This window comes from Haemaphysalis longicornis, unplaced genomic scaffold (genome assembly GCF_048455015.1).
Source record: "Haemaphysalis longicornis isolate Haplotype H1 unplaced genomic scaffold, Haemaphysalis longicornis Haplotype H1 scaffold_6, whole genome shotgun sequence".
Taxonomy (NCBI): Eukaryota; Metazoa; Arthropoda; class Arachnida; order Ixodida; family Ixodidae; genus Haemaphysalis; species Haemaphysalis longicornis.
In genome coordinates this window covers 48,345,772-48,363,593 of record NW_027526407.1, presented here as the reverse complement: position 1 = coordinate 48,363,593, position 17,822 = coordinate 48,345,772, and the positions used below count along the sequence as shown (strand labels likewise).

The 17,822-nt window shown below is 52.3% G+C and overlaps 2 protein-coding genes across 11 annotated transcripts in view; both read right to left on the bottom strand.

Annotated features, from left to right (window-relative positions):
* The window catches only part of LOC144142598 (CUGBP Elav-like family member 1-A), a 479,679-nt gene that overhangs the window by 290,872 nt on the left and 170,985 nt on the right, over positions 1 to 17,822 (bottom strand). For all 10 annotated transcript variants that reach the window (XM_077674225.1, XM_077674223.1, XM_077674226.1 and 7 more), the window contains one exon: positions 10,097 to 10,179. In XM_077674225.1, the coding sequence (XP_077530351.1) occupies positions 10,097 to 10,179 (83 nt within the window). The remainder of the gene's footprint in view (positions 1 to 10,096; positions 10,180 to 17,822) is intronic.
* LOC144141542 (uncharacterized) lies at positions 5,904 to 7,130 on the bottom strand. The gene has a single exon (XM_077673084.1). The coding sequence runs from the start codon at positions 6,941 to 6,943 to the stop codon at positions 5,945 to 5,947; it is 999 nt and encodes a 332-aa protein (XP_077529210.1). The 5' UTR covers positions 6,944 to 7,130; the 3' UTR covers positions 5,904 to 5,944.

The following is a 17,822-nucleotide window of genomic DNA, read 5'->3' as shown; positions in this document are numbered from 1 at the left end:
AACGGCAAGTAGGAACAGAGACAGCCTGAAGCGTTGCTTTCCATTTCCGAGAAAGAGCTCCAGTCTTTTTTTTTTTTTTCGTCGGCTTCCACATCGGAAATGGCCTCGGGACAGGGCAGGGAGCGCCGATAGATCGCAGATCATCTCGCAGACACGCGAGTTCGAGACGAGACTGCATCAATACTGGGGCGGGAAGTGCAAGCAAGGGTTGTTGAAAGCTCGGCGACGGGTGCGTGGCACAAACGCGCTACTCAATGTTCGCTTTTGGGCCAATCCCCCAGAGTGGGTACGCGCCATTTTTGCGCGGCCCATCGTCATAATCATTACCACCAATCGCAGACCCGCCATACCGACCAAGCCCCGCTGATACCACGATCGACGTCACTTGGTCAATCCTCCTTGACCAATCACGTGCGAACTAGTCGCTTATAAGAAGGCCTGCCAAAAAAAAGGGGAAAAAAATCACGAGGTCTCTCAGTCATCCCTAAGACTACTTGAAATCGAAAGCCTGAATGGCGACGCATTAAAGAGAGACATGATTTACTTTGTCTCATGTTAAAACTTTATACCCAAAGGGAGTAGCCGTTCGGCTGCGTTTAGGTGGATGTCAAACTTTCTTTCACTGAAACTTTTATAATGACATCAACACACGTTCGCTTCGTCATCGACCTTTTTCTACCTAATTTAGTCAGATTTTATTTATTTATTTATTTATTTATTTATTTATTTATTTATTTATTACAGTTACAAAGTCGTTACAGAGAGGAGTGGTTAACAATTCATGCAGCATTAGTTACAGCCGTTTTGAATGATGTAGGATCCGGAATGCTGGCGATGGAGGCGGGGAGGTGGTTCAAGTCGTCACAGGTCTTGGGCATGAACGCGTGAAAGTAGGGGTTTGCGCGACAGTTAGGAACCCCTACCTTAATTAGCTGCGCTGCTTCTATATTCAGTCGTTCGGCTCGCTTCTTCCGTTACCTTTGTCTGCGGTGTCCGAGGGTCTACGGCTATTTTTCGCAACTGCCAGGTTTAAGTTCGTGCTATGGAACGTTTCATGCTATGGAACGAATCGTGCTATGGAACATGAAACGCATCGTGCTATGGAATGCATCCTACGATTTTTTTTTTTTTTTTTTTGGCGGGGAGGGGAGTAGCTGACTCGCACTCGTGGCGGTTTCTGGGTTCCAGAACCCCGCGCATTTTTTCGCCAACCGTGCGGCGGCTTGGTACCTTTCGGGCTCACGGGCTTCGCACCAGATATCATCCCGTGATGCCATCGCGCCATACGGCGCATTTTATCGGCACCCAGTTCTCATGTTCGCCTCGTTCGTGCTTCACCGTTTTCTGTAAATCCGTGTAAATACTTGCGAACAGACTTCCTTCATATTCTATCTATTCGAATGCGTCGTATCTTCGTCACGCTCATCCACGGCGCACAGACACCGCCCAACCTCACCAACGATCCGAACCCCGCTCCATAGTTTGCTGAAGGACGTGTAAGGTTGACTAAGCGCGAGACAGATATCTCGCTTTTTTAACGGGCTACCAAACAGACATCGCCCAACAAGCATCGTACGCAACACCGCGCCGTAGCGAACCAGACGAAACAACGGCAAAAGGCGAGCCCGAAAAGGCTACGCTACGAAGCGTTCGAAGTCGGGACAAAAGGAGACTTTCGCAAGAGCAGCGCAACACGAGCGCGACGCGTCCGATTGCGACAGCGGAAAGTGGACGCTTAGCGCAAACAATCCAAACTAAGTAGAGCACAGTAAGTAGGCGCACAGCGGAGTTAGAAAAAAAAAAGATTCCGCCAGACACAAAACTTCGGTGTAAGGGCTACTTCGTGCCTTTTAAAGTAACGAACCGGTTCAGGCGGCAGCAAGAGACGGTTGCAAGATATCCCCTCTATCCCCCAACTCCGCGGCGGACTCCCAGCCGCTGTTCCCTCAATGGTCTGCACCCCCTCTCTCTCTGTGTCTCAGTGCCCCCCGAGAGACACTCAAAGCGCAGACAACGGACGTCGGGTGGCGCAACAGGCGAGTTTTATTATGCGTGTTCGGGGAGTATCGACGCCTCTTCTCTCGGGCCGCTTCGCTCGTCCGTTCAGCGTTGCGAAACACGTCGGCGTCGGCTCCACGCGCGGCCACTGGAGATGTCAGTCAGTCGTAAACGGCCTTCTTTTCAACCAAGCCGTGACTAAAGGTCTGAGTCCTTAAGGAACAATTCGCGCGGACGGGGCAGCACTAATGGTCGAGAGGACGCAACGCTGCAGGACGACACTCGTCGGCGGTTTTTTTTTTTGTCTCCCCTCTCAGTTCGAATTTTTGGTGTTCAACGCGTCCACGCTACACCTGGGCTACGAGGCGTGCCGTAGTGGACGGGTCCTCCGGATTTATTCCGACCACCTAGGCATCTTTAACGCGCGCTGAAACGCCGAACACACGGGCGTTTTCGCGTTTCTCCTCCATCTGAACAGCGGCCGCCGCAGCCGGAAATAAAACCCGCGTCAACGGTTTCTGCATCCCAGCACCTCGGCCACTGAGCCACCACGGCAGACGGGGCATTTTTAACACAAAAGTGTTTTATTCCGGGATTCACGAAGATTTCACTTACGCCATATCCGTCACGGAAGTGACGCCAGTACAACGAAACAAGCTTCCTGCAAAGGGTGCACCCCTGCACACTAACTCCGTTCCTCCAACAGACAGGTTGGAATCCTGCAAGTGCCCGACTTCTTTATACTGTTACATTGAGTTTCGTGAAACGATAGAATCAGCGGATGCTGAACACCTTCGCTGTTAATAGAATTGGAATGTCGTCGGACGAAACTACAACCATGGCTGCACTGCTGGGCGGAAGCGCCGTCGGACGGGGTACTCTGTACACTTAAAAAAGAAAAAGAAACCCCTCGCATGGTTTGAGAAGGACAGCAGCCAGCGGCGACACATCACCGACTCAGCCAGAAGACGCGCACACTAACCACATGCCGCGAGAGCCTCCCCCATTTAATTTTGAAAACTTCCAAGCCGGCAACGAAGGCTGCGCAGCGCGGCCCAAAATCGAAGCGCCGCACGGCGTTCTGCAAGAATGCGCGCACGAGACTGGAAGGAAATGCGTGCGCACATGCAAATTTTTAAGGGCCGTGGCGTAACCGCTGACTAAGCAAGAACCACAGATTAAGTAAGGACTCCAGATTAAAAAAAAAAAAAGAGAGATGTTTCGAAACCGTTGCAGTTCGGAAGCGTAATTTCTCGCTGGAAAGGCAAAGAATTACTAGGTGGGCGCAATTCCTTCGCGCATTTTATTTTGTTTTCTCGCTGGTCCAACGCGAGGCAGCGGCGTCCCAATATTTCAAATATGGCGCCAACGCCGAAGGAGTTGCGCAAGTACATTAGGGAGAGTTCTGGTAAATCGTATGAGCGTGGCCAGACGACGACCTTGAAGGCTCGCGCCGCGCAAAGCTTTCTTGGCGCAACACTACAAATTTATGACACATGGCGCGACGAGGCAGCAAAATAAGGTTTCCAAGCGCTGGCAACCCCCCCTGACCGAGAACTCACGCCAGAAACGGACCCGACTGCGTACTTCGCGCGAGCGGTTTTCACTGCACAACGTTCTGTCGTGCGGCGCAGCAACCAATCGCGACTTCACGAACAAATCCCGATTCTTCGGCAGTTTTTTTACAAGCTAAGCATTTTCTCGATTATACGAAGCTCGGATTTAACGAAGTAACTCGCTGGTTCCGGTGAATGACTGCGCTTAATCGAGGTTCAACAGTACTTATTATTTGACCACGCACGCTAGCCCCAAAAACTACGAGAACACACTCGCAACGAACCCCACCGTTCTTCACCTCGCCGCGCTTAGCTGCTAAGAGCGTAAGGGAAAAAAAGGAGAGTGCTCTCTGAATAATTTCGCCAGAGAATCGGGCGACCGTTACAAATTGATAACGGCTTTCGGGACGAAAGAACCACGCTGCAGCGCCAACGCCGAAACACGCGAACTACAGGCGGGGCCTCGGCGTTTCCGCCGAATGCAACGCAAACACGAGTTCCTCCTCCTGCTCCCCGGGCAAAATAAGCGAACCGGCGCGCAGGCCTGGGAACATGCGAACCAAATGAGTAAAGAAGATACCCGGGCAACAGAAGACGGTCAGGCGAGCAGCAGCGAAGGAGCCTGGCAGCGCGAATCTTTAATGCCCGAGCCGGAACACGTTCCGGAAGACCACAAAATATTTACGCGACTATCCCCCCCTTGCTAGCGTACTCAAGAATCGCGTACGACGGTGAGAGATGCGGCTCCCTTCTTCCCGAGTTAGCATCCACTGTTTCCCATCACCCCCCCCCCCCCTTTTTTTTTTTTTTTTTTTTCACCACCTCCTCCCACACCAACGTTCCCCGACCGGCCATAACGCATACGCTCACAGGCGCGGTCATACAGCCAGCGTCCTCAACGGGCCACAACGTAGTCTGGAGGCAGAGATGCGCAGTTGCGGCGCGCCGCCAGCCCGGAGGAATATGGCGCGGCGTAAATAACTGAGTATTGGGGAGAGGGAGAGGGAGAGAGACGCGCAAGGCAGCACGACGTCCGCGCCAACTTTCCTCCCATTTTCCCCTGCCCTTACCCAATACCATGCGAAGCCCACGGACGAGACGAAAAGAGCCTGCCTCAGCATCATCGACCTCCCTCCCTCTCTCTTTCCCTCGCCCGCACGGTGTAGTTACAAGGCACGTCCGCGCGAGCACTTACAAGTGTCGCGTGAGCATATGCGGTCGTCGGCAAACGCGGAGGAAGCCTTACATTTTGCAAACGGCACTGTCCATGGTCGCTTCATCGTCAACGGCGACCGCCCTTGTGGTACACGCTTCCGTCCGTACATGGTCGAGGGGCTCGGGCGAAACTAGGACACACAGCAAATGCACCGGGCAAGAGCGTCGTTTCAATATCTGGGCAGCGGCCACTGCTGTTTCAATTATTGTCCTCCTCAATTTGCCTGCCCTAAAACAGTTCGGAGCAGTTCGCGGACAGTCCAGGATTGTTCTCGGAATATAAATTTGCAAGTCGAAGCGCGCTTGGGGACGCACTGTTGCTGCAATGTAAAATGATATACACTCTTAAGGGGCATTTCCTCTGTCAATAATTAGAACTCGGGTTTAAAATGGTGTATACACGACAAAACAACTTTGAAAAGAATGCTTCCCGTGTTTGTTTTTCCTGGGGTGTAATGGTGTTAGTATTTTAGTATAGTTAGTATTTTAGTATAGTTTAGTGTTAGTATTTTAGTATAGTTAGTAAAGTATTTGGGAGTGTGGTGAGAACTATGGTTTTCAAGTGACCTACCTAGCTATGCGGTCCTGCCGGCCGCGCGTACACATTTCTGCAACAGTTGGTTGAGAAGGCTAGAATAAGAATATCCACTTCAGGAGGAGAAAAAAAAACGCGCTTTATTTTTTGCAACAACCATTTTATTCCCGGTAGTAAATGACAAAACTAACACGCGCAATGACATGGTTAAAGAAAAGCAGAAGAATGAACCCAAACAACTCCCTAGCACGCAATTAGCCGACCACCGGGACTTCCCCAGGTAACGAACGCAACAGAACGCCACACACGCACCACGGCAAATGACGCGATGAACAAAATGGGGAAAAAAGATTTGGGAAGGCAAAGGAGAAAAACAAAAGGGGGAAAAAACCAAAGCCTTTTAGATAAGCCGAAAACACACACAAAAAAAGAGGGCAAAACCGTTCACGGTGCAACTCCGGACCGTCCCCCACCCCTTGAAGTAACAGTGCTGGCACAGGAAAAAAAAAAGTGGTCTTTACTAAAAAAAAAAAAAAAGTGAAAGCCCTGTCCTTTCTTCTAGGAGCAGTCAACAAGCTCGTAAGCTTTCCCGCCCCATAGCGCCCTGGCGTCGAACAGCAGCGACCACCGAGACCACGACCTACTTCTGTCCGGCGAGCGGCGGTTCTCTCTGGGGACAGCCGCCTTCGTCGCTGCCGTCGTCGCAGTCCTCCTCCCCGTCGCACACGAGCTCGGAGGAGATGCAGTGCCACGAGTGGCAGTGGTAGGGGTTGGGGTCGCCCGGCGGGCACTCCTCGAAGGGGCAGTTCACCTCGTCCGCGATGTCCCAGCAGTCGGCGCGGCCGTCGCAGCGCTTGTCCAGCGGCAGGCACGACGTGTTCAGGCCGCAGCGGAAGCCCACGTCCTCGTCGCACGGGCAGCCCGTCTCGTCGCTCAGGTCGTCGCAGTCGGCCAGCCCGTCGCACCGCGAGTGCTTCGACACGCACAGGCCCGACCGGCAGGAGAACTCGTCGGCGAAGCAGCTCTCGGCGCACAGCAGCGAGCTGTCCTCGGCGCGGCGGCACCGGCTGCCCTGGGGGCAACCGGGGCAGCCCTTGCCCGGCCCCGGTGTACCGCCGCCGGGCCCCCTGGCGTCACCCATCGATGGATGGGGCGCGTCGCGTTCCCAACCGCTGTACCGGCGCTGCGCGCCGGCGCCCACTTCCCCGGCGTCTGCCCTGTACCAGGCGACGAGAAGCAGGCAGAGGGCGAACGCTCCGACCGCCATGGTGACGGCGCCGACGCGCTTCCAGACGGCCTGCGGCTCCCCCTCGGCTCCGAGAGAGCGGCAGCGCTTGCAGTTGGGGTTCGGCGGGTCCTGGGTGCGGTAGTAGGGCGGAGGGGGCGAGCTGACGATGTCGACGGTCGAGCCGCCCGAGTACTCCCCGTCCTCGTCGTCGATGCCCTCGAGGTCGACGAGATGGTGCTCTGATCGCTGCGGCAACGCGTCCCGGCTGCGCCACGGCGCGGCGGCCATCCAATTTCCGCTAGCACGACGAGCGAAGAGCGAGTCGCGAAGGGCGGCGAGACGGGCGAGCCATGGCTTCGTTTTCCTCTGCGGGGTGATGATGATGACGATGACCCATCCATAATGCGGCATACCCACTCTGGCGGATTAGCCAAAAAGAATTTCATTTAGACGGCTAACCTGATCAAACAATGCAAAACAAGAGAGCAGATGGAGAGGTGTAGTCTGACTGGTTATAAAACAAGACGATTATGAAGATTGGGATGGTGATGACTATGATGATGATTCAGTGGAACAAACACGTGGGAAACGCGGCACACCCCGAAGTTAGTCTCAGGTGGCAATGACAATGATGACGTACTGGATGAAGACAACCAAACTGAGGTACGTCTTCGGCAAATTGACAATGAAGGTGCGGAATTATGTAGCCCATGCGTCGGTATGACACACACTCAACGCAAAAAATTGACGTGTATGAAACGCAACAATAATGAAAAAAACTGGTTGATTCCTGCCATAGGAATCGGTAAAACACGAAAGTGAAATGTGCAGCGAAATCTGAAGCGAAATGAGCATAATTTGCGGGTCGGCGGGTGTCTTGTGCATGTGTTTGGCGAGCGACGTCCTGCTGGCGGGTCACTTCAGCAAAAGTGTACTGGCGTCATTTCCGTGACGGAAGTGACGTCAGTGAAATCTTGGTGTATCCCGGCATAAAACATTTTCGTGTCAAAATATAAAAGCCAAAAACGAAGAACCCTAAGTATAACGTACTCTTTAGTACGGAATGTTGCTTCCCCGCGAGGAGACCCTGTGAGCAGGGGTGCACCCTTTACAGGCCACTTGCTTTGTTGCACTGGCGTCACTTGCGTGACGGATATGACGTTAGTGAAATCTTTGTGTATCCCGGATTAAAACATTTCGTGTTGAAAACGGCTCGCGAGTAAGGTCATTGGTAATGTGCCAAGCAAAACGAATGGCACCTATACAAACGGAGCCAACTCAGGCTCCAAACAAATCGGGTCCAGGAAGGAGAAATAAGGCCATCAATCAAAACATTGTAGTTACATCCTCCAACGAACGAAAGGGAATCAAGCAACCCGGCGTCCTGATTGTTCCCCACCCCTTGAACGAAAGATCTGACAGGCACCCACCGCTGCTCTTTCCCACAAGAAGGCTGGTGGTCATTTTTACGCGTGATCGCGCGAAGGAATTTTTAAATAAGAAAAAATACCAACAAACAGATGTATAAGAACAGCGCAGGGGCGGTATTCTCGAGTTTTGTCCCTTTTGCGTCCCTTTCAAAAGTGTCCCTTTTGGCGAGCCCTGATTGGCTAAAAGCAAACAACCGGAAGTGACGTAACGCAAGCGCAGCAAACCTACTGCCAACCTCCCACTGCTTAACGGGAAGTACGTCACGATGAAAGGGACTCAAAAGGGACGTTTTCAAAAGGGACAGTTACGAGAATACCGCCCCAGGTTTGTAAGAACGCAAGATGGTGTTGTGGGCAGCAAAGCAGGAGGTCACGGCAACCTCTCGCGTGTGTTGTTGGAAACGTATTTGCTAGGATGGCCTCTAGGTAGTGATGGGTGGTACATGACGTTGCAGAAGTGGTGGTCGCCTGCGAGGATGTTGTCGGGGGGACCCGCAAAAGGTGCTCCATGGAACCGAAGCGGGCCATGTTGAGGGATGAATGTTTCACGGGAGCAGTCCTATATGCTATATCGCTCCCGCTAGACCGATTTGAAATGAGAAATCGGCGACGAGACTCTGTGTTTGTACTTAGAGTATACGTGGGCCATTGGGGATGGCGGGGTCATGAGAGGTCGGTGAAAGATTCGGGTATGGAAAGAATTTGGGGCAGCGCCGGAAAAAAGATGATGAACATCGGCGGTAGCTTGAGATGAGAACAGCAGTAAGAAGAACGTTCGGGGTTCGCGAGAGGGTCGCGTATACCATTTGCGGATGTTTCCGCGGACCAGGTGGCATAAGACTCGTTGGCAAGCATCCTTCAACGTATCTTGGGAGGAGATGTTCGCGCTCCGGAAGAAGCATCGGGGCGCGCTGAAATCAAATCTGTTAAATCAGAGGTGTTACCGAAGACAGCGCTTGTATCTCTGACGTGTTTGTAATGTTGCATTTGTGATGTACGAACTACGGAGCAACACGGCGCGCCGCAGCCAATGGCAACTTAGCTGCCGCTCGTCTCCCACAGACAACTCCGGCATTTCCCTCTCACTAGACCATTTTGCCATCTCGCACCAAAGCTACTCGGCGACCATAGAACAACCGCGGTTAAAACCAGTCAACCGGCTTTCTCGCACTAGAGCGGCCACATCGGTGGTTTGCTCGAAACGTGCATCAATGTGAGCGGCAAGTATGCCACTATGTGCGTCAATGTTAGACGGGTCAAACGATTCCCACGAGGGACCAGACAGACGGGTGTAGGGCAAATCCGAACCACTGCAGACGACGCTTATACATCAGCGATCACACTTCACGGGAAACATTTTTCGAAGCTTGGCGCACGCGGAAATGCACTGCTGAAGGTCGTTAAAAAAAAAAAAAAAAGAGAACGGCTGTAGCAGCAAGCGTAGTTTGACCGCGGTGGTGTCCGCCTGGAAAAAATCACCCGCTGGAGAGGCACGCTGTCGGTGGTGGCGATGCAGATCGTCCCGATGTCGCCCCAGAGTCTGCGCTGGAGTGTCCAGGAGCATTGGGAAGAGTCGACGCCTGAAAACACCGCTCAGCAGGCGACGACGAGAACCGCGTCTACCAAGGAAAGCGTGAAGGCTCTTAACAGCCGTCACAATTATTACGAGCCGTGAGCGAAGCTTACTACAGCGAGATAATTCCTTTTTTCACTGCCGTTTTCGCTCAGCGTCGCAACGCCGGTTACCGATGGAGCGAAGTCGTGTTGCGAGGGCAAGGATGACGTCCTCGCAATAATGCGCAAAAAAAAAAAAAAAAAAAAAAAAAAAAAAAAACACGAAGGAAGTACTAATGCGTAAGCATTATTGCTTATGTTTATTTTCATTTTGATGTTTCCTTCGACCAGTAATCTGCATTTGCTCTAGCATAGAGATTACATCTGTTGACTTAACCAACTACAACTTTTTTTTTTTTTTTCAGATACAGGGCGTTACCCGGTTTAGTGCGCTGGGGCATACGACAAACAAACAACCTTAAACCACAAGCTTCGCGCTTTCCTCGGATAACGGCGCTCGTCGTCTCCTGTGCGGCGCCTGGGCAGCCCGCGAGCAAACAACACCTGAACGAGAACTCACCCCGGGTAGGGTCTTCATGTTGTGTAGGTCGTTCTGGGCGTCCAGGGCAGCCTTGCGAGTGTAGAATGTGACGAAGCAGCAGCCTGCAGGGAAAAAAAAATTGAGTACACGTCATTGGACTTTATCGCGCCCAACAATTACACTATTATTACACAATTACACAATTACACTTGCTTCAACAGAGAACAAAAAAAATTCAAGCAGTTTCACTCAACGTAAAAACTATCAAGTGCGAAGCAGTCATTCGGCAAGAGGGGCTGTGGCGCCATCTCTTGGCTAGTTGCAGCATCACCCTGGCGTTGATATTGAAAGTCGTCAAGAGAGGGCACCGAAGCCACTGAAAATGCATGTACGGAGACCGTGAATTGAGTTTTCATTATATTTAGGGTAATTAACGCGTTAATGAATGATTTCTGCCTCATTTTACGTTGATCATCATCATCACCACCACCACCAGCCTGTCTACGCCCACTGCAGGCCAAAGGCCTCTCCCATTGATCTCCAATTATGCCGGTCCTGTGCTAACTGCGACCAATTTATCCCCGCAAACTTCTCGATCTCATCTGCCCACCTAACTTCCTGCCGCCCCCTGCCACGCTTGTCTTCTCTAAGGATCCACTCTGTTACCCTCAATGACCAACGGCTATCTTGCGTTCGCATTACATGCCCTGCCCACGTCCATTTCTCCTTAATTTCTACTAATATGTCCTTAACACCAGTTTGCTCCCTGACCCACTCCGCTCTCTTCTTGTCCCGTAATGTTACACCTATCATCTTCCGCTCCATTGCCCGCTGTGTCGTTCTCAATTTAAGTTGAACCCTCTTAGTGAGCCTCAAAGTTTCTGCCCCGTAGGTGAGTGCCGGTAAGATGCCGCTGTCATACACTTTCTTCTTCACGGACAACGGTAGGCTGCCATTCATTATCTGATAACGCAACGGCGCAGCGCAAAGATCACCCCCAATACTTTGTGTGTGAGCAACGTGCGCGTGTGTGGCGCAATGAGCTAAAGGCGAGAGGCCCAGGTTCAATCCCTAACAGGGGAAGCTCGCGGGACACTCGTTAGGATCAGCCAGTGTCACAGGCATACGCACCTTTGGTGGAGCTACGCTAGTGAGTAAACCTCGGTTATAACGGAAACCACCGTAGTTTTTCCCCGTATTCACTGCAGCACAAAAAGTTGAAGCTGTCCGCTTTTCACGAGCAACACTTCTAATAAAGCCAGCTTCCCGTACCGAAGGTCCCGCTATAACGACAGCTGACTGTATTGCAATGTGAGGTTTAGGGTGCCCAACCCACACCGGACTAAGCCGACGTGAACGAGTTTCTCGGGGCGTAAACGAGTTTCTCGGTGTTTTAGTACCGTGACTACATGAGACGACGATTACGACGACGACTGGCGACGCCAATAGCCCCAGTCCTAGCCCAGCCATCCCAGCTGCCACACTTTTTTTTTACCCTAAAACTGTGGCACCCTAGCGCGCCGAGCGATCTCCTGCATGAAGCACAGCTCACACAACAACGGCGGGCAGTGGTGGTCGTGGGGAGCTCCGTCAACGTAGCAGGGCTCAGCTGCGTTGTTTCACCATCTATCTGTACGGAGTGCATGCTCACATTTTTTTTTTCCTTTCCACTATCCCCGAAGAAGGTTCACACAAACGGACGCAAAATCCAGTTCGTCGTCCCAGTAGCGTTCTAGCACCGAAACGATTGATTGATTGATTGTAGGGTTTAACGCGCCGACGCAACTCAGGCGATGAGGCGCGCCGTAGTGGAGGGCTCCGGATTAATTCTGACCACCTGGGGATCTTTAACGTGCGCCGAAATCTCGTACACACGGGCGTTTTTGCTTCTCGCCTCCATCAGATAGCACCGAAACGACCCGTAATCACCGACACGTACTTCTCCACATGAAGTCACCGGAAACCACTTTCAACGACCGAAACATATCAACGATTGTTCCAGGGGACACGTTAAATTATGGCCTCCTCCTAACGCATCGCTGCGCATCCAGTCCGCTGCGCGCGAGTATCGCTGTGCGCACGTAACAGCTTATACCGAGCATTTGTCGCGCGCGGGGCTGCGAGTTCGCGACGTGTAAATGGGTCGTATACGATACACGACGAGTGCGTGTAACAATTACTGCTAAACCGCACGCACGTGCTCCCGGACACAGGGCCACCGGCCTCAAAGAGAAACGTTACACGCACGTGGAGCCGACAACTCGGACGTGTACGGGGCCTTTCCGCCGCGACAAACCCTGGGTCACGCGCGAGCTAGACAACAGCAGGCACAATGTGGAGGAATCCGCGCGGGTGGGATAACAAAACGAAACGCTCGGGAAATCGACACGCTTTTGCGGTTACACGCCACGCCTCGTGCGAGAGGAGTGAAAATACGGCGCCACGTGGTGGCCAAGCCGAAATGGTCACACCGCGGCGACCACACGGACCTCAACGCTTCCCAGAACAAATGAAAAGACCTGAAAGTCAGATCTCCAGCGAAGATCTATACCGTTGAATGGTTGGAGACTGCGATCAAAACCCCACCGCGACAGCTTCTCACACCTCGATCGTTATGAAGCCTTAAAATGGTTCTACGTAGGTGGCGTTACAAATGACGCGACGACGAGGCTTTCTAGCGTGGATGGCGTTCGTACGCCCCTACCCACCACCACTCCCCTTAACGCACGATAGTCCGAAAGCGCGCGCAAGCCAATTAACCCGCGGACTGCCGCAATTTGTAGAGGCCCACGCCCGGGTGAGAAAACGTGACCGACCTCGAGTCGGAGCCGCACACGGTTCGTAACAGCTACACGAGGAGCTTTCGTTTCTTTTACTCCCCCTAGTACACGTGTCGACGTTGAAATAAAGGCCCGTACTGCCCATTCGATACAGTATCACAAGCAAGGAGAAAAAAGCGAGAAAAGCCACAATCCAACGAGGATTCGTGCAGAATGCGTGACTTACGGCGCGTGCGCTTTCACGTGCGTGCATCTATGGGCAACACCTGACCCTTTCGCCGTGACACGTATGGGTGTGGGAGTAGCCAGCGAGACTAAAATGCGCAAGACGCTCTCACCGGCTTCGTGTGAGACAGGACAACGGTGTGCTTAGTTCAGGCTGACGGAAACAAGTCACTTAGGGCAATAGGAACGCAGTAACGACCGCGTATTGCAGAAAAACAAAAGGAGAACGTCAACGTTCACGAAGCTGTGTAACTGAATTAAAAATCACCATAAGCGAAACCATTTAATCATCCGACATTTGAGGCTCGAAGCGCGAAAATTCGCGTGCTTACTTAACCACGCTTTTTCACCAATGGCAAAGTGTCGCTAGTGGCCCTTAGAACCGCACACGAATACAGCAATTTAGATCTCAAGCCGAGCAAAACTCACGTAACGGTGACAATTATGAAGAAAACTTTACAGTACGAAACATCGGCCACAAGCCTGGCCACGTATACCTCTTCAAACCGCAAATAAGGATGCACACGCATGCGCCGGCGCCAGTCAACAGCCTCCGGGGGCTGGAGTTGACACCAAAGAATTCTCGAGGGAATGCGAAACATGGAGGGGCAAGCAACACGCGACATACATCGTGTTTAGCGCCAGCGCCAGTCCGATAGTGGTCGAAAAAGAGGCGCTATCGTTGTTAATTCCGCCAGACTGCCCACCTCGCGCAGCGAGGCCTCCAAAGCGGCTTTCTCGTTCGAAAAACGCAGCACGCACTGTTAAACCCGCGTCTCTACTAAACCACCCACAATGCAACGCTAGCTAGAGTTCGCTACACTAATCACCAAGGGAGCGACGCGTTCAACCCTTCCCACGTTTCCTGGGGAGCGCGAGGCTGCATTCCCACTTTGGAAGTCGTTAGCACCAGATCAGGCGATCCGAGATGCGGCGGTGTGCGTAGTGTCTGGAAGGCGCCACGCTGAACGACCGTGGAGGAGAGAGAGTGGGGGGAAAAAAAGGGAGGGAAGAGCAGGACCGGGCACGGAAGCGCTCGAACGCGTCGATTGCTCGGTGCGCGCCGATTCTTTCGCGCAATTAAACCGGCCCCTCCGAGCGACGGCTGCGCTTTTCCCGCTACCAAAGGAAGAGGTAGAAGAGCGCGAAACAGCGAAACCACGTGGTATACGCTCGCCGGAAACCCGACAGCGGTAGCGATGCAACAGCGCAGTCATTAGCACCGATACCCTTTCGCTCTCCTCAACTGTTGCTACCCGCTATAGCCGTACATATAAATGCCTCAATCGGCAATCCCCTACATCACACCCGATGTGAATACCGGGAATGCGAGTAAGCTTTTTTTTTTCTTCCAGAGAGAAAGAAAGAAAGAGAGAGAGACAGAGAGAGAGCGAGAAAGAGAGAGAGAAGGAAAGAGAGAGAGAGAGAGAAAGAGAGCAAGAGAGAGAGCGAGAGAGAAAGAGAGAGAGAAAGATAGAGAGAGAGAGATAGAGAGAAAGATAGAGAGAGAGCGAGAGAGAAAGACAGAGAGAGAGAAAGATAGAGAGAGAGAGAAAGATAGAGAGAGAGAGCGAGAGATAGAGAGAGAGCGAGAGAGAGAAAGAGAAAGAGAAGGAGAGAGAGAGAGAAAGAGAAGGAGAGAGAGAGAGGAGAGAGAGAGAAAGATATATATATAGAGAGAGAGAGAGAGAAAGAGAAGGAGAGAGAGAGAGAGGAGAGAGAGAGAAAGATAGAGAGAGAGAAAGATATAGAGAGAGAGAGATAGAGAGAAAGATAGAGAGAGAGAGAGAGCCAGATAGAGAGAGAGAAAGATAGAGAGAGAGAAAGATAGAGAGAGAGCGAGAGAAAGAAAGAGAAAGAGAAAGAGAGAGAAAGAGAAGGAGAGATAGAGATAGAGATAGAGATAGAGAGAGAGAGAGAGAGAGAGAGAGAGAGAGAGAGAGAGAGAGAGAGAGAGAGAGAGATAGAGAGCTGCCCCTCTCGGTGAGCAGGAGCTGGTCCGAGGCACGGGTTGGACAGCAGTGTTTCACACTGCTCTTGAGGACTTGGGATGGCTGCAAGGGTTTGCAATTTCTTTGCTTGTCTGCCAAACGAACTAACAAATTGCAAACCCTTAAAGCGACGTATTGGATAAAAAAATGGTTAGCGACGCAAGCAACGCAAAAGTTCCAATTTCAGCACGGTCAATTTCTCGCCCCGACAATGATGCCTGCTGGCTATACAAGGTGATTATGTACGGTACTTTGCAGTTTAAAGTGCAATCGTGTTTTGTTTCGTTTTTTTCTTTTTTTTTGCTTGCTAAACCCTAATGAGGGCCGAAAATTAGATCCACGTGCAACATGGGGCCAACCAAAAGAGAATGCAGATGGCACTGCCCTCCCCCGCCTGATACCGCAGTGCTCTTGCCTCCACAAGCGTAAGCGGTACCGAATCGAATCCTAGTATGCCGAATCGAAACGAACCACCCAGGGTGAGATGTCAATCGCGCAAAAGACCACCACCGACGTCGTCGACATGGTCTACCTTATCACCGGAGGACGCGAACACGACTCTACTCGTTCAGAAAGGCCGCGCTAGCTCGCAAAGCCCGCTCCCCGGGCGAGTACGCGATTGAGACGCACGCACCCGCCGTGCTTCCCCAAACATCGCTCGCGGAGAGCGCTCGAATGGCGACTAATCTCCCGACATTTTCCCGTACGCATTCCAACTACGGCACCGCACAAGTCACGCGGAAAACTTTCTTTCCCCGACATCAGGCGCACTTCGATCCGTGCTCAAGCATTACGTGATTCCGAGCCGAAATCAATAAACCAACCGCTGGTCTCTCAGAACACCGCGCGCAAATGGCGGTGAGGAGAGGGGAGGGAGTAACCGCACGGGATCAAACTGTGTTTGCGGAGGATTCGCCCACGTACGCGACGACGGTGCGCGGCTGGAGAACATTTAGTGCATCGCGGAGGAGGCAAAGGGAAGGGAGGAAGGAGACGTCATGCAGTTTCCGAAGGCAACTCGATTTGAAATGGGGGGGAACGTAGCGGGGGGCCTTTTTCCTTTAAACTTCTCAAATGGGAAACCGCGATTGCAGTAAAGTGGGCGAAAGCGGTGGAGGATGTCTGAGCCGGCTGCACAGTCGGTGGCAAACTATGACTGCGTCCATAATAACGCTGGAGCTTTTTTTTTTTTTTTTTTTTTTTTTTTGTAGCGCGAGCTCCACTGGCCGAGGTTGAGCAGTTTCGCGTGGCTCCTGGGGAGCCGTGCTGCGCATGCGCGAGAAGCAGTGACGTCACTCGCCGCACAGATCGTTGCTCGCTGCCCAGGGTCTCTCACACACCCCTCGCGTCCAGCGTCTTCGCCGACCTCTGTTCCGCACGTGGCGGCCCAGTCCACTTGATCATGCGAGGGGTGGCCGGGTGTGGAACCAATGGCTCGTGCGTCGCAGCCGCTTGATAAATATACATGTGTCACGTAATGCGTATACCCTGTGTGTGTCATCGAAGCAGGAGTAAGCATGATAATAGCCCCGGATACATGGACCCGACGAGGGAGGGTCGAGTCGACTGGCGGGTTCAGCTACCTCGAACCCTCACGCGTATATATCTACGAGCTCCATTCAGAGTCGAGGCGACGGGGCCGGGGCATTGCCGGAGAAAGAGCTACCGTATTTTTACGATTCTAGCGCGCACCTTCTTTTGCTAAAAGCAGGCCTTAAAATTTGTGTACGCGTTACAATCGGGCTCAAAACCGAAACAGGTTTTAAATCGGCCAGCAACATTGCCATAGGCACGAGGTCCTCCCAAACTCCAACTCAATCCAATAAAAAAAAACCGTCAACACCACGCGAGTGAATTTCGGCGCACTCATTCCCGAATGACATACCTTGGTCAGCTGTTGCACATTTTTCTACTATTGCAATTAGCCCGTCACACGTAGAATTATTAAGGTCAGGACACTTGAAATCGCGAACAGCTTCAATGTTTCCCACTATTGCTTTATTCCCTGCAGGAGCTGGATAAGCAAGTTTACGAAGCACAATTTATTTTTGGCTGCCACAGCTGCACGCGCAAAATAAAATCTTCTTCTAGGTAAGTAGTGTCATGTATTTTAGATCTGCGCGGTGAAAGCCGGCGTCCAATTATTTTTTTCGGATTTTCCAGCGCGAACCTAACCGGGCGGTAGTATCGGTGGCGCGTTATTAATGTGCAATCACGGTATTCAGCTCCTCACGGCCCGCCGACTCAGCCCGACGTGCGCGTCAACCCACCCCCTGCCTGAGAGTAGAACGGACTCGCCCCGACGGCTTTTCGACTCACCACGTCATGAGTGCGTCGAGTCCAAAAAACCTGTATATTTCAACTCAACGCTCCCTCGTCGGGTCAATGTAAACGGGGCTAATCAAGATAATCCTAGACAAACAGGAAAGCTAAGAATAACCAGCTGAACCTTAGCTCACACTGCGTATATCCTGGCATGGCCGAGCTAAGCCACTGCTATTTTTGGCCAATAAGTGGGTACTCTTGGCTTGCAAACGTGCGCCGGGGACGCTGGACGGTCGCCGCGAGACTCGCGCTCACGCGCGCGCGCGCTCGGCCATTTCTTGGCATTTTTAACTGCGGACACAAAAAATTACGATTTGCTAAACAGCTTCGCCGCTAAAGCAGACAGACAGGCCACAACGACTCGCGGCAGTGTCCCACAACCCGTTCTGTTAACAACTTCCGCCAGAGCTACAAAATTCGCTCCGACCAGCCATACACATAATC

Bases quoted from the DNA above. Each gene is read 5' to 3' on its own strand.
- LOC144141542 (XM_077673084.1), bottom strand. From the start codon at position 6,943: ATGCCGCATTATGGATGGGTCATCGTCATCATCATCACCCCGCAGAGG.